At 40.8% G+C, this 14385-nt stretch overlaps 3 protein-coding genes across 5 annotated transcripts in view; 1 reads left to right on the forward strand and 2 right to left on the reverse strand.

The window, feature by feature from the left end:
* LOC102313634 (gastrin-releasing peptide receptor) overlaps positions 1 to 3959 on the forward strand; it is a 7063-nt gene extending 3104 nt beyond the window's left edge. Inside the window, exon 3 of the mRNA XM_005945872.3 lies at positions 1506 to 3959. Within this exon, the coding sequence (XP_005945934.1) occupies positions 1506 to 1820 (315 nt within the window). The 3' untranslated portion in view covers positions 1821 to 3959. The remainder of the gene's footprint in view (positions 1 to 1505) is intronic.
* Positions 3960 to 3961: 2 nt separating this feature from the next.
* Positions 3962 to 13290, reverse strand: asb11 (ankyrin repeat and SOCS box containing 11). 2 transcript variants are annotated; one of them, XM_005945874.3, is made up of 7 exons: positions 12507 to 13290; positions 10268 to 10347; positions 10059 to 10166; positions 8579 to 8729; positions 8363 to 8497; positions 7248 to 7436; positions 3962 to 7030 (listed from the first exon to the last, which is right to left on the reverse strand). In XM_005945874.3, exons 1-7 carry the CDS (start codon positions 12601 to 12603, stop codon positions 6906 to 6908), a joined length of 885 nt encoding a protein of 294 aa, XP_005945936.1. In that variant the 5' UTR covers positions 12604 to 13290; the 3' UTR covers positions 3962 to 6905. The 2 variants fall into 2 exon arrangements, with proteins under 2 accessions (XP_005945936.1, XP_005945935.1); XM_005945873.3 differs by having other exon boundaries at positions 7248 to 7439.
* Positions 13291 to 13398: 108 nt separating this feature from the next.
* piga (phosphatidylinositol glycan anchor biosynthesis, class A) overlaps positions 13399 to 14385 on the reverse strand; it is a 10801-nt gene continuing 9814 nt past the window's right edge. For both annotated transcript variants that reach the window (XM_005945875.3, XM_042213641.1), the window contains one exon: positions 13399 to 13990. In XM_005945875.3, coding sequence (XP_005945937.1) covers positions 13748 to 13990 — 243 coding nt within the window. In that variant the 3' untranslated portion in view covers positions 13399 to 13747. The remainder of the gene's footprint in view (positions 13991 to 14385) is intronic.

Genomic DNA, 14385 nt, shown 5'->3' on the forward strand with positions numbered 1-14385 from the left:
TAAGGTTTTTTCTTCTTTTACTCATCTGGTTGCCTGGTAACGTCTTCCAGTAAAGGAGTCCCTGAACCCCCGATTAACTGCAAATTATAGTTGAAAATTAAGGTTTAGTGCAAATTTAGAAAAAGAAAAAGAAATTCACTTTTTTATCTGCCAAAGTGAAAACTTCCCTTCAGTTCACAAAAACACAAACACAACCTTGGACTGTAGACTTTTATGTCTAATGAGGCCTTTGTAATGGTGTTACACATTGGGTTAATTGCTTAGTAAAGTCCTGTTTTGAAGCTTCAATTTAAAAGTTCTGGCCTTTGCCATCCTAGTTTTGTGAAACCAAGTGTGACAACTTCACATTCATGATCCATTTATGCTACAGTGACTGTGTCCAATATTCATATGTATTTGCGTACATAGAGCCTATTCAGAGGGTTTTCAACCAACGCAAATGTACTCAAAAATCCCAAATGTTGCTCAGCATGGATGATGCTGTGATTAGTCAACATATCGGGGTGACAGGGATGGGAGCAACAGCAGAGTTCACCAGAAATGTGAACAAAATTTTTTTTTTCTATTCAGGCTTGTGTTGATCCAGTTCTTACTCTACCAGGGTGCTGCAGTCTATCCCTGATACTATAGGGCGAGGGGCGGGGTACACCCTGGACAGATCACCGGCCTGAGAGACAGACAACCATTCACTCTCACATTCACTCTTATGAGCAATTTAGAATCACCAAGTAAACCAACCTCACTAACTGCATGTCTTTGGACTGTGAGAGGAAGCAGGAGTACCTGTGAGAACCCACGCAGACACAGGGATAAACTGTGTCTCATGTCTGCGTGGGTTCTCCCCACTCCACACAGAAAGGTCCCGACCAGATGGTGGATTCAAACCCAGGACCGTCTTGCTGTGATGCAGTCAAACAAAATACAGCATGAAAAACAGAGACAGAGGCAGGAGTGAACACTTTGTCTTTCACTCTTCTCCTCAGCTGACTGATGGACCAGCAGCAGCACAACCTGGAGTATCTACAGACCAGCTGCATCACATATTTCTGACACTGTGCCCATCTGACAACATACAGTTTCTGCATGTAGACAGGCCACGCACAGACTGCGAATGTGATAGCTTCACTGAACAATAATTTCTCCACAAGTCAAACTGTTAATGCCAAATGATTCTCTACAGCACACCTTGCTTTATTGCTTCTTTTACTCTAAATTAGATCCTCATTTATAAAGTATATATCATGAAAGACTCAAAAACACCTTAAACAAGCGACTGAGGCCAAAACTTTATCAGGAAAGTGTTCACCGAGGTTATAATTTCAGGGCAAAGTTAGGTAATCTCCTCACAGACTTCTATACAGGCAAACTTCTCTTTTAAACCAGAGGAGTCGCCCCCTGCTGGCCATTGCATAGAATCATTTGGCTCTACTTTTCAGACCTAAAGCTCCACCCATCCATCCATTTGATGCAGAACTTACTGTCTCCTCTCTCTCCTCTCCTGTCAGATCAGGTCCAGGAAGCGTCTGGCTAAAACTGTGCTTGTGTTTGTCGGCTTGTTTGCGTTCTGCTGGCTCCCGAGTCATGTGATCTACCTGTACCGCTCCTACCACTACAACCAGGTGGACACGTCGCTGGGCCACTTCATCGCCAGCGTGTGCGCTCGCATCTTGGCCTTCACCAACTCCTGTGTGAACCCATTTGCTCTGTACCTGATGAGCAAACGCTTCAGGAAACACTTCAAAAAGCATCTTCTGTGCTGCTCCGCTCCCACAGAGCTGCGCAGCCAGAGCAGCAGGAGCACAAATGTAACGACCGTCTGAACCAATCGGTGTTCATGAACTTCACGCCCATGCTTTGGCAGGATTTGAGCCACTTTTGAGTTCAGTAACATGATAGAAAATTATTATATCATAATAGTACCTGAATTAAATGAATTAAAGATCCTCTGAGGTCTAAGTTGTCGTGATGACCCCAAACCAAAGTCTGAACAGTCAGAATATGTAATTTTGGTTCTTCATACATTGTTCTCCCAATTCTAGACAGAAAACAAAGAACACATTTAAAACTTTTCAAGTTTCAAAACTTTGAAAACTTTTGTTTTGGCCTTACATGTGGTCAGGGTTACCAAAATGTAACTGTATAAATCATATCTGTTAAAATACAAGCAGATGTTATGGATAAACTAAAACCACTGCTTAGTGTTGCAGGCTGTGTCTGCCATATGTTACTGTATGAGGAAATGTATGATGAGTTGATCTCAGCGCTGCACAAAAATAGAAAGGCAAAAAAAACATACACTCACGAGCAACTTTCTTATGTACACCATACTAGTACTGAGTTAAACCAAGTTTGATGGAAAAAGATACTAGTAAGAATTTTCAGAGATTTCTCTTCACAATGATGCAACAACATCACAGAGTTGCTGCAGATCAGCTGCACATCCATGATGTTCTAACACATCCCAAAGCTGCTGGATTAAGATCTGGTGACTGTGGAGGCCATGTGAGTACCGTGATCTCATTGTCATGTTCAAGAAAACACCTGAGATGATCTGAGCTTTGTGACATGGTGTGCTATCCTGCTGGAAGCAGCCATCAGTGATAGATACATGGTGTCATAATAGGATGGACATGTTAAGCAACAATACTCAGGTAGGCTTGGGTGTTTGAATGATGCTCTGGTGGTTTTAAGGGAAAAATCGCCCACGCCACTAAACCACCAGCAGCCTGAACAATTGATACAACACAGGATGCATTCTTATGCTCATGTTTACGTCAATTTCTGATCCTACTAGTCAAAGGGTCCAGCAGAAATTAGAACCCATTGAACCAGCCTCACTTTCCTGTCCTTAGCTGACAGGAGTGGCACCTAGTGTGGTCTTCTGCTGCTGTAGCCCATCCAGAGATGCTCTTCTGCAGACCTGGGCTGTAATGAGTTATTTGAATTAATAATGCCTTCCTATTAACTTAAATGAGCCTGACTATTCTCCTTTGACCCCTGAAATCAATAAGACATTTTCACCCAGAGAACTGCAGCTCGTTGGATACTTTTTCTTTTTCAGACCATTCTCTGTAAACCCTTAAGAGAGTTTAATGGGAATAAATCCAAGGAGATCAGCATTTTTTGAAACAAACAATATCACGTTCAAAGTCACTTAAATCACATCTCTTCCACATTGTGATGCTCGGTTTGAACTTAAGGAGGTCGCCTTGATCATATCTACATCCCTAAATGCATCGAGTCACTTCCATGTGATTGGCTAATATTTGTGAACCCTTAATAAGGTGGTCAGTGAGTGCATTTGAATATGAACATCTGTCAACCTATAATATAAAAAAGTTATATGAAGTCTTCTTTAAAAACATGATGCAGATGTTTATCTCAAATCTTTGCAGATGTAAAACCACAAACCATGCGAAATAAAACTGGGCGTTGTTGTATATTGTATAGTTTTCTGTTGCATTAAATGACGTGTTCCACTCCCACTTGCGTTGCGAACCATGCATGAAATGGCTCAATATTTATTTTGTTGTTTGTTTATATCTACAGTATGCCATTTTTAAGGAAAAATGTCAGCGGAGGAGCGATCGCCTGTGACATTTGAAAGTTCATAAGCTGTAAAAATCTTCAAGCTGAACGCAGTAACTTGTGCGCTTCAGTGTAATGCAGAGAAACATTAAGCCACATTTATTGGCTGTTTTTTTTAAATCCCATTATTAAAACTGTGAGATATCACACATTGTGTGTGCAGTAATGTGAGGTAGTGAAGTGTTGATTGCTTGTGTACAGCTGTGCAGTGTATCAGTTACATTCAGCAGATATTTGTTGCTTCAGAGTAACGTGTTTGAAGATGAACCCAACAGCCTTCTTTTTCTTTTGATGTAATGCTGCAGCCATTTAAAGCAACCAGAAGTTGTTGTTTTATTTCTTTTATTTGGACGAATATTCAATTAAATTTTTATTTTGTGACTAATTTTTAGTCACGAAATATAACCTCAACCGCTCTGTGTCGTCCTTTGTCGGAGTAAGAATGTCAATCCCAACAAAAATTAATGTACTGTTGTAAAAATGTGAAGAATAAACAAACATAAAATGGCCTTATTAGTCCAGCATCAACTTAGAAATAACGGATGCCTTGTTTCTCAACATTTTGCTGTATTAATATCTCCAGTTCTCCTTTTTAAGCAACCTTTTTTTTGCATTTCATCAAACCTAAATAAATATAAAACCTGGGGATGAGTTCGTCTGTATCGCAGTACAAAGTCTTTCCCTGAGCTGCTTGTGTGACCTTTTCCTAACGAGCGACTCGACCGAACGGAGCTCAGAACTGAGACATAAAATCATCTTGTTGGTAATAATTTTATTTAATTGCCCGATTGAGGTTTTTTGTAATCTCTGAATGAATCAGCAATGAATTAAGGCCTAATTTTATATCAGGAGTTTGATGGTAAGTTTCAAACTGAGCAGCAGGAGACTCATTATAATGCACACCTTTACAAATGAGCGGTACATGCTATATACAGCCCTTACAAAGCCTTTTCTGAAGGCTCAGGTTTTTCTTTGCTGTCTTGGTGAAGACACGTCAAGTTAAATCTGTTCCAACAAGTTCTTTCAGGTCTTTGCAGAGGTGACCTTTCAGAGTGACATTTGAAGTCAGAAAATTAATTCCCCCTGAGCAACATCAGCCACAAAACACACTCTAACCCTCAGTTATTTGGATCCTTTACTGCAGCTGCTGTTTTCCTTCAGTATATTTTGTTTTTATTTTTCTGCCCCTCATTATTAAACTCTTATTTTGAGCCACAGCACATGCAAGTACACAAATGTATCATTCACACGCAGCTCAGTCGTAATCAAGCATAAAACAGTTTGTCTCCAGAAGCTTTGTTCTCTTCAGGATGGTGTCTGAGGTGCGTCTTGTGACATAAATACACTCACCGCCCACTTTATTTTTCAACTGCTCTTTAGCAGAAATATCTAATGAGCCAGTCACATTGCAGCAAATCAGTAAATTTATCCATGTAGGAATGGTCAAGATGCTGTGTTGAATTTCCAGCTGAGAGAACTGAATGAAAAGGACAAAATATCCACGGAGCAGCAGTTCTCTTGGGGAAAATGTCTCGGTGATTTCAGAGGTGAATAATCAGACTGTTTCAAGCTGATAGGAAGGCAACAGTGACTCAGAGAAGACAAAGAAATGCAGAACATCCTTGAATCCACAGTGAAATGTAGCAGACGAGCAACAGCAGCAGGAGAACACATCAAGCTAGAATTGACTCAAGATCATCAAAACTGGACAACAGAAGATTTAAAAAAAATGTTTCCTGGTCTGATGGGAATTCTGCTGCAACATTCAGATGATGTATCATTGATTAAGGCTGCTGGAGATTATTGGTGCGCGGATATTTTCTTGGGCCTGTTGGTACCAATATCCTGCAGCATATCTGAGTATTGTTGTCCAAGATAAGGACAATGCCAGACAGTACCTCCCAGCCACTCCATGAGGTCCAGTCACAGGAGCACAGTCAGTGAAAGACTTGGATTACCCTAAATGCACCACTGACCGACAAAGGAAATCATTTCTGCCTGTGGCTAACTTGCAGTACAATTCCTCCACCTCCATCTAAAGCACACAAATACACACCGCAGCACATCCTCTACAGAAGAAATAAAGCCAACATGATATGAAGCACCTCAACTTCAACTATTTAATTAGGTGTAATATACTGGAAAATGTATAACTACAGTGTTTTGTGTTAATTCGGGCTATTTTGTTATATTTTGTAACCTTGTAATATATTGTATTATTTGATTTAGTTCAGTTAGTTACTGTCCTAATGCTCCATATCACAAAGCTCAGATCATCTCAGACTAGTTTTTTGAACATGACGACAGGTTCACTGTGACCAAACAGTTTCTACAGTCACCAGATCGCAATCCAGCAGAGCACCGATGGGATGTGGTGTAACGCAAGACTTATGTCATGGATGCGCAGTCGAAAAATCAGCAGCAGCTGTGTGATGCTGTCATATCAACACTGACCAAACTGTATGAGGAATGTTTCAGGCGCCTTTTTGAATCAGCATCACGAAGAATTAAAGCAGTTATAAAGCATCGTGTGAGGTGCACAGAAACCCTCAGTCTTACTCTGTGTGATGTCAGAGAGATGATGTGTGATGGCCACCTCGGCCCGTGTACTAACGGCACTACGAAAGATTCCACAAATAAAAACACAGAAATGTGAACAAAACAGGCCACATTCAAAGTTTACAAAACCATTAGAAACATTTATGAGAAAAATTATTTTAACATAAGATTTGGGTTTTTTTTGTTGTTTTTTCAAAACTTGCCACCTGCATTACCCAGAATGCAACTCTCTAACATTAGTGGTGTGAATTCTCCTGTGTTGTACTCATAGGCACACAGTCTGTGGTTGCTACAAAGCTACAAAAAGGTCTGATCTGCAGTTTTCACCCCCAGCTGATGCTTATTCAAATGACATCCACAAAGCTTCCTGTGGAGCTAGTTTTTATACAACTTATTTTTAATATATGCACAAGTACTCCCAAACATAAAAGACTTTGATGTGTAAAATTGGCAATGTTCAACTTTAAAAACATGTTGGAATCATGTAAAATTCATGAGCGCTTAAAAGAAAGTACAAAAATACAAAAACCTGACACATAAAGTCCCTGCAGGATGAACAGAGCTTATCCTGAAGCGTCCCTCCCTTGTATCCAAAAGATTTCATTGAGCAGCTCTCAGAAAGCTGTTATTACAATACTAAAAGCATCTGAATTATGAAGCTATGGATGAAAACTCTCTGAATGTGGACGCCTTTTATCCTTTCTTCTTGAAAAGGCGAAGCAAAAAAAAAAAAAAAAGCAAAGGACGGCAGAGATGTGTCATTGGTAGAGGAGGAAGTCCTTGATACTGTGAGGGACAAAGAGGCTCGAGGCCCTGTGCAGACGACTCTTTCCGAGACTTCGACGAATACGTAAGCGACAGAGCTGAGACAGAGAGCAGGGACCTGGGAACAGGAGGCAGATCACAGCTGTTAATAAAAGGAAGTGAGGGTCCTCTATGTAAGTGCAAAAAGGTCAAAGGTCAAGGTCAAAGTTATTTATATAGGACATTTCCAGACAGACGATGCTGCACAAAGTGCTTAACAATATAAAAATACCATTAAAAAGAAACAATGTAAAACAATAATAACAATATGAAACAATGACAGGACAATAACACACCTCTGCTCAGCAGTGCAGCTCTCACTGAGCTGTTTGGCTTCGACAGATCAAGAGGAGTCTTCGCCTCGGCGTTCCTGCGACACCCATCAGCTCCAAAGTCCAGGAGAAGATGCACAATGTCAGCTCCTCCCCCCAAAACTGCAGCATGCAGAGGACTGTCCGGCCCGCATCCGATCTGAACATCTGCTCCTGCTCAAACATGCAAACAGAGTGCAACACCTAACAGCACGCAAATCACACAATTCTGATTAAAACCCATCCGTGCGTTGTAAGTGATTTATTGTTAAAGCAGCACGTTGTTATATATTAGCGACTAATAAAAAAGTTTTCAAAAATAAATCCAAAGCACAGCTCTGAATAGTTTTGAGACTGGCTGTCACGTCTGACAGGTTGGATTGATTAGAAAAGCTTTTAAACGTGTGCTGATGTGAACTGTGACACCGAGTTTCTGCTACGATGGAAAGCGAAAGAGAGAAACTGCAGAGCGTGCCACTAAAAGTAACTCAGAGCCCAGCAGGAACAAAAAATGGCAGCTGTATTTAAATATTATATGGCTGGAACGAACGGTTCTGTCCTCTGTTGGTTCACCTTTGCTCGGCGATTATCGTTTCAAACGTGGAAAATCCAAGACAGACGTGTTAAATGTCAACTGACACCTTCAAGTGCCTCGGTTTGTCTGATAAGCAGAGCCAAACTCGAAGATATGCGGTCTAGTTTGAGCATTTAAGTCCCAAAGATGAAAGGCGGCACAGAAGAAAAGCTTCACAACTAAGTTATGTCAAAGGAAGAAATCCTCTCGTTTGAGAAAACACTAAATGAAATAATTAACTAATCATTGCACCTCTGACTCAGTTTAAGAATCAATAAGTTGTTTTTTTAAATCTGATTCTTTCTTTCTTTTACAACTGTATACAGCAAATAAAAGAGCTGTTACTGTGTTTGCTGAAACAACTGTTTGATAGACTGGTTTGTGTAATTACAAGAGTGGAGTTTTTCATTTAAAAAAAACAACTTCAGACTATTATACAGACTGGGCCTTGAAGTGCCTTAATTTTCATGACTGAAACAAACAAAAAGCAAAGGTGTGACTGGTGATTATTCCTGACTTATATTACCTGAATACAGCAGCACCTCTACGCAGGCTGCAGCCCGGGCCATGCAGGCAGAGTAGAGTGGCGTCCCAACGTCAGGCAGCTCCAGATCAATCTGAGCTCCATGGGCCAGCAGCAGCTCCAGGCACTCTCGGTGATCTGGAGGAGAAGATGACAAATGCTGACATGTAGTCCACATTCATAACCAGAAATTTCTTGTAAATGGATACCTTTGTGTACCTTTCTTGGCAGCCTCATGGATTGGAGATGCCAGCTGGTAGGTGGTGTGGATGGAGGCACTGTGCTGCAGGATGAGCTTGAGGCAGGCAGCGCTCCCGCTGCTGCAGGAATTGAAGAGAGGTGTGGCGCCATCTGTTGACACTGCCATTGCCTTGAGAATGATGTTTGTGAGGAAATGCATCCAAAAGAACGGAGTGTACCTCATTCATTTATTCATGCATGTGACACAAACATACACAAATGCTCAAACAGAGCAAACACACGAGACAACCAACAACTGAAGGCTTCTTTGCATGCAGATTTCAGCTCTGACCTTTCTCCAGTAAAATCTAAACTCTTCAGCAACAACACCAGGTTTAAAACGTGTGAAAACAAAAATCTGTGGTAAAGCGGGAGAATCTGTGAGTTCGCAAATGAGCTCAGCTCTTTTTGAACTGCACAATTTCAGGCATCCTGTAGTGAAATTTACAGGAAAGTGAGTACGATGCTCAAACCAATCAAATCAAGCAACTGAGGTGCAGATTTTTTCAGCTGTAAACTAATTGGTTTACCAAAATAACTGCATTAACTATTTAAAAATTACAGCCCTTTTTATAACATCCATCCATCCATGAGGTTATTGGGGCACTTACACATAAGCCCTCACTAATATTCTGATTATTTAGCTGGACAAGCTAATATAATTTTAAATATAGGGGTTGTTTTTAATACATGAAGGCCTAAAGTCCATTTGCTGGGTTTGCTCTCTTGTGACACAAGCCAAAGTCTTTTATATCAACTTCACAATGATAAAACGAATTGTTAGATTCCCCCCATCCCCAGTGTTTTATTAGTGTATGTGAAGTTTAGGATTGAGTTTCAATCCATCAAATACTTTTCAAACCAAAAGTGAAGGGATCCATTTTCATGTATGATCAAAGCAATGAGACGGTACATAAATTCTTATCACTAAATACAAAATATCAGATAAAGTAATTCATCTTATGAGTGCAAAAATAATCTTTATTTGGAAAAAAGACGTTAAATGCCTGCATTTCAACCCAAATGCTCTTAATTTAATATATATTTTTTTTTAAAATGTAGCCTTTTCTGTAACCTCTTTAGGGTGCATCTGTACATAATTTCAAAGTTTTGAGGTTCTGAAACGTGTTTGAGACCATGCTAGCACAACAAAGGAGGGTTTACGATATGACGTTCTTATACTTCTGTGGGTTTTTCCTTTTGATGAAACCTTAATGCTAGACAAGTTAAACAGAATCATTTTCCAAGTCTTTGTTTGTCTAAGAAAGAAATACCAAGAGTGAGCGATGACCTAATTATCTCACGTCACATAAATCAAATGTATGCCTGGCCTCACATTTGTTTTGGGCAATAGCCAAATGATCTATAATCTCCATCAGGCATCAAGTTCAAAAAGGATAAGCAAAATAAAACTTGTGGGTTTCTTTGATGACAGAAAAATGTATCTGTTCCTTCTTACATTGGCTCCATTATCCAGAAGAAACTTGGCACAAGCGTAACGACCCCCGAGGCAAGCCTCGTGGAGCGGCGTGACCCCGTCCATGGTGACTGTGTCAACATGGAAGCCCTGCAGGGAGAGATCAGAGGATTTTCATTTGACTTCTTTTCAAGAAGTCTTCGGGTTGTAGACTGTAAGTACTCGACGTACAAATCAAGATTTAAGATTACCTGAGCGATAAGGGCCCTGAGGTGGAGGAGTCTGCCCTGAAAGGCCGCTTCATGGAGCGGAGTTCTGTCAGACCAGAAGTCTGAGACACAGAGAGTCAAATTAGTTATGTTTCCACATTCAGAAAGCACAAAGACCAAGACCACTGTAACCTCATCCACAAACATACACACTTCTGGCAGGGCTGGACTGGGACAAAAAAAAAAAATCAGCCCAGGCATTTTGACTAGAGACCGGCCCACCAGGTATTATAGGAAAAACCATAAAGCCTTTGAATGAAAACAAACGTTGTTGTGACAGTGATGTACACAGTCTTGTTGGTATATATGTATCAATCTAATAAACTTAAACCTACACCACCCTCCCTATTCTGGTATTCTAAACAGTACTTAGCCGAAACCCAAAGACTGCTTGGTTGAGTTAACTTCCTGAACTATCTACAACATATGGTGGAAACCTGAAATTAAGACAGAAGACTAGAGGTGAGACATGACCATTACTGAATATTAAAAATAATAAATGACAGATTTAGTGATATTTTCATAAACTATTTATTTACCACATCAATAAACAGCATGGCAGGGCAAAATATTTTTTCTAACATGGCAACCTTTTAAAAGTGAAAGGAGACAGAAAGACAAGTGAGAAAGAATAAAACTTAACTGACTTTTTGATGGCATTTTACACAAAGTACTAGTACAGTATCTAGAAAATGTGGGAAAATACTGGCATCATGTACAGTACTTTCTTCTGAGGAAATTATGTTGGGACCCTGAAAAAAAACTTACTACATACAATAATGGATTTCTATAAATTTGACATCAGATGAAAACTTTGGTTGTAAGATTCGGATAATTATTTGTTAAAAGCTAGAAATTTTAAATGAGAATAACAAAGAAAAGTATTTCTTTGTGCCCCCCTTTCCCTGTTAATGCCCTACCTGGCCCCATGGCAAAAGCCCCTGCACAGTTACCAGCTGTCAGCTACATAAAAAAAAAGGATCCTGGTGTTATTTGTCTCTCAGAAACAGTTCATAGCTTTCCTTCAACCCATTCATGTCACCTAAAAGGTTAACCTGTTGACAGCTCTGATGATGAATCATCACATCTCCTGGTTTCATCTTCATGTTTCCCTCTCACCAGATAACCAAACCGACATCATGACCAGCAGCTTTTACAGCTGTGGCTCCAACAAACATCAGCTGATACTAGAAAGTAATATTAAATAAATTCTAACAACAGCTGATCACGTTTAAAGGCGCTTCTGCTGTTTAACGCGACCCCTGCTAGTTTCCTCTTTCTGGCGCAAAGCGGGAGATAAACAAGCAAGGGAGAAAAGCAGATCAGCTGATCATTGATCAGTTTCATGATTGAAGTAGCAGCAGGAGAGGGAGGGGGAGAATGAGAGAAGAAGAGGCTGCTGACAGCATAAAGACAGAATAAATCCAGCTTTGTGTCTTTTTTTATTGTAGCTGAAGTCCGGGACAAATCCGTTTATTTTCAGCTCAATACAAAACATGTAATATTAACTCTGAATACCAGAGGATTCCGTTTTTTTACAGGACGGAAGGCAACTCTACTAACTAACCTTGAATAAAATAAAGTTCACTATCAGTAACATCATAGCACCCACCCAACTGTATAGAAACTCCGTCATGCTAGCTAGCACACAGTACGAGTTATCGTCACTGACTGTAAAAAGTTAGCACAACAAAAATAAACTGCACCTAAACTTGGTTTATATCTGACCCAGACAGGCTGCAGGTCATAACTTCTTACCTGAAGCTCATTTCACCTGACAGCCGCCTTGGGTCTCTCCACCTCCGCCTCCCCTTCCCCCCATCCACCTGCTGGCTTCCACCACTTGCTAATTTTACTGAATCTGTGAAAGCTCCACCATAGCCACTACCAAACAATTGAGTTATTTTTACACGTCTGCCAGCATCTATCCAATCCGCCACCTGTCACTGTTTACACGGTTAGGGGGGGAAAAAGACAACAACAACAAAACATCGGCCCATTTAAACCAAAAATTACCATCGCCCACCTGGACTGCCTGGACTGATAGCTGGACTGCCCGATGGCCAGACCAGCTATGACTTCTGGTTTCTCAACATGACCCCAACCCTAAAATGCTAAACCGGTTTCATCCCAGATGTCTACAGCAGCATCAGACTTCACATGGAAAGCTTTTAGGCCTGGAAACACTAATGCAAAAAAACCATCCAAACATTAAACTCACCAGCCATCAGCGAGTTACACACCAACCCTCCGTAGATGGACAAAGGCCTCTCCCAAGGTTGCGACCACAGGGAAACGTCTGTTTGCACAGCAGCCATGATGAAAACGAAACAGCAGCAGATTCCTTCACCTCCTTCACCCAGCCAGATACACAAACCTGAATCCGGCCTTCCTCACTCTCTTATCTGGGCCCTTGGTCACCTCCCCCACATTACTACCTTCCACCCACTCTCACCCCAGTGAATGGCCAGAGTTAACGGTATATGCATTACATTACAATAGCTGCTAGAATGATCCTGAGGTGTCTTCAACAAAGCACTTAAAGACACACAGACCAGGACAAGCCCCATAAGACCCTTAAATATATTACTGCCACATGAACTAAATGAAATGCCTTAAACTAACAAAAAAAGTCCCTAGCTCCAACAGAAACATGTTGTCTTAACATTGAACACATGCTGAACTTCTTGATATGATGTTTGTTTCTGTCTTGCAAATCCCCGTCGCTGACCCTGAAGAGCGACACCTCTTTATCAGCTCCTTTTTCACAAGTGTGGTTTTTTTTGGCACTCTTCCTTACAATCAGATTCATCTACAAAAGAAATATTTGTTTGATGCCTCTCCAGGATCTGCAAAAATTACATGTGAGAACATAGCACATGCCATATATATTAGAAAGTACACTTTGGTTCCCACGTTGGGTTTTCTGAAAGTTTACTTATCATTTGAAGAAAAGAAAAAGAAAGAAAAAAAAAGCTCGCAGGTTTCAAAGGAGTGTCAATCATGAAAGCTACTTTTAGACGCTTCCTCATTCACAAAGGTACCGCAGTAGGTAGGAGCGTGTACACCGCTGCACTACGGCATTCATGATAAACAAACATGCTCTGACACGCTTCACAAAACAGTGGATTTTATTTAAAAAACAAACTTTGAGGTCTCTCGATAAGTTACAGTAGCTTTGTTTCCCTGTGAGCTTACAAGCAGCCAGCCCTTTACCCTCTCTGTTCAATGTCATCTTTACATTTTCAAAAAGTGCTTATAAATTCTCAAGGTGTGCAACAAATTCCAGTTATTTAAAAAAGTCTCTTCCACCAACTCCCTTTTGGTGAGTAAATGTAAACAAAATGTTAGCCCGCACCATGAAGATCACATAGGAAACTTATATAAGCAGTTTGAAGAGAGGCAGAGGTGCTGAGAGGTCACTGTCATCAACTTTCTGTTTCTGTTGCTCTCTGTGGCACATCAGGAGTAAGCCTCATTTTTATGGCTCTTTTCCTGTCTCCACTGTCGCCGAGGGCCTGTGGCGTCGACGGCGAGATCCATGACCCCATCAGGCATCAGCCACTGCAGGAGCAGCAGGAAGAGGAAGTCCAGCACGGCCACAAACGCAAAGATGGAGCCAGCGACGGGGCCGCAGTGAGCCCTCAGCCTCCGTAACCGTCTGTCCAGGGGAAGAACTTCCTCTCCGACCACCCTGTCGTACACCTGACAGGGAAAAAACACATTGATCACCTGAGTGTCCTTCAGTAGTTAAACATGTAAAAACCACCACCTAGACATAAACTGGAATATATTTTTTTAGGATTAGATTTGGATTTGTTTTAGAAATTCTAAATACTGAAATAGACTTTTGTTGTTGTTGTTTTGCTGTGTTTATTTTTTAAAAATGCTGTGAAAGAAGAAGAAAAAATGGCTGATTACAGAAACTTCTGTATGTCTGTGAAGGCTCTCAGTCATCCAGGTCATCGTAGTCAAAGGAGCTTGCAAAGAAAAGCGTCTGTACTTCTTTAAGTTGCTTGAAGACGTTTCACCTCTCATCCGAGAAGCTTCTTCAGTTCTAAGGTCAAATGGTGGAGAGTCCCAGATATAAACCTAGTGGG

The sequence above is a fragment of the Haplochromis burtoni genome, unplaced genomic scaffold, assembly GCF_018398535.1.
Source record: "Haplochromis burtoni strain Fernald_Lab_line unplaced genomic scaffold, NCSU_Asbu1 Contig_462, whole genome shotgun sequence".
Classification (NCBI taxonomy): domain Eukaryota; kingdom Metazoa; phylum Chordata; class Actinopteri; order Cichliformes; family Cichlidae; genus Haplochromis; species Haplochromis burtoni.

Bases quoted from the DNA above. Each gene is read 5' to 3' on its own strand.
- asb11 (XM_005945873.3), bottom strand. From the start codon at position 12,603: ATGGCTGCTGTGCAAACAGACGTTTCCCTGTGGTCGCAACCTTGGGAG. The intron at 8,730-10,058 runs GTAAGAAGGAAC...ATCATTCTCAAG, and splicing joins TTCTGGATAATGGAGCCAAT to GCAATGGCAGTGTCAACAGA. The intron at 8,498-8,578 runs GTACACAAAGGT...CTTCTCCTCCAG, and splicing joins CCATGAGGCTGCCAAGAAAG to ATCACCGAGAGTGCCTGGAG.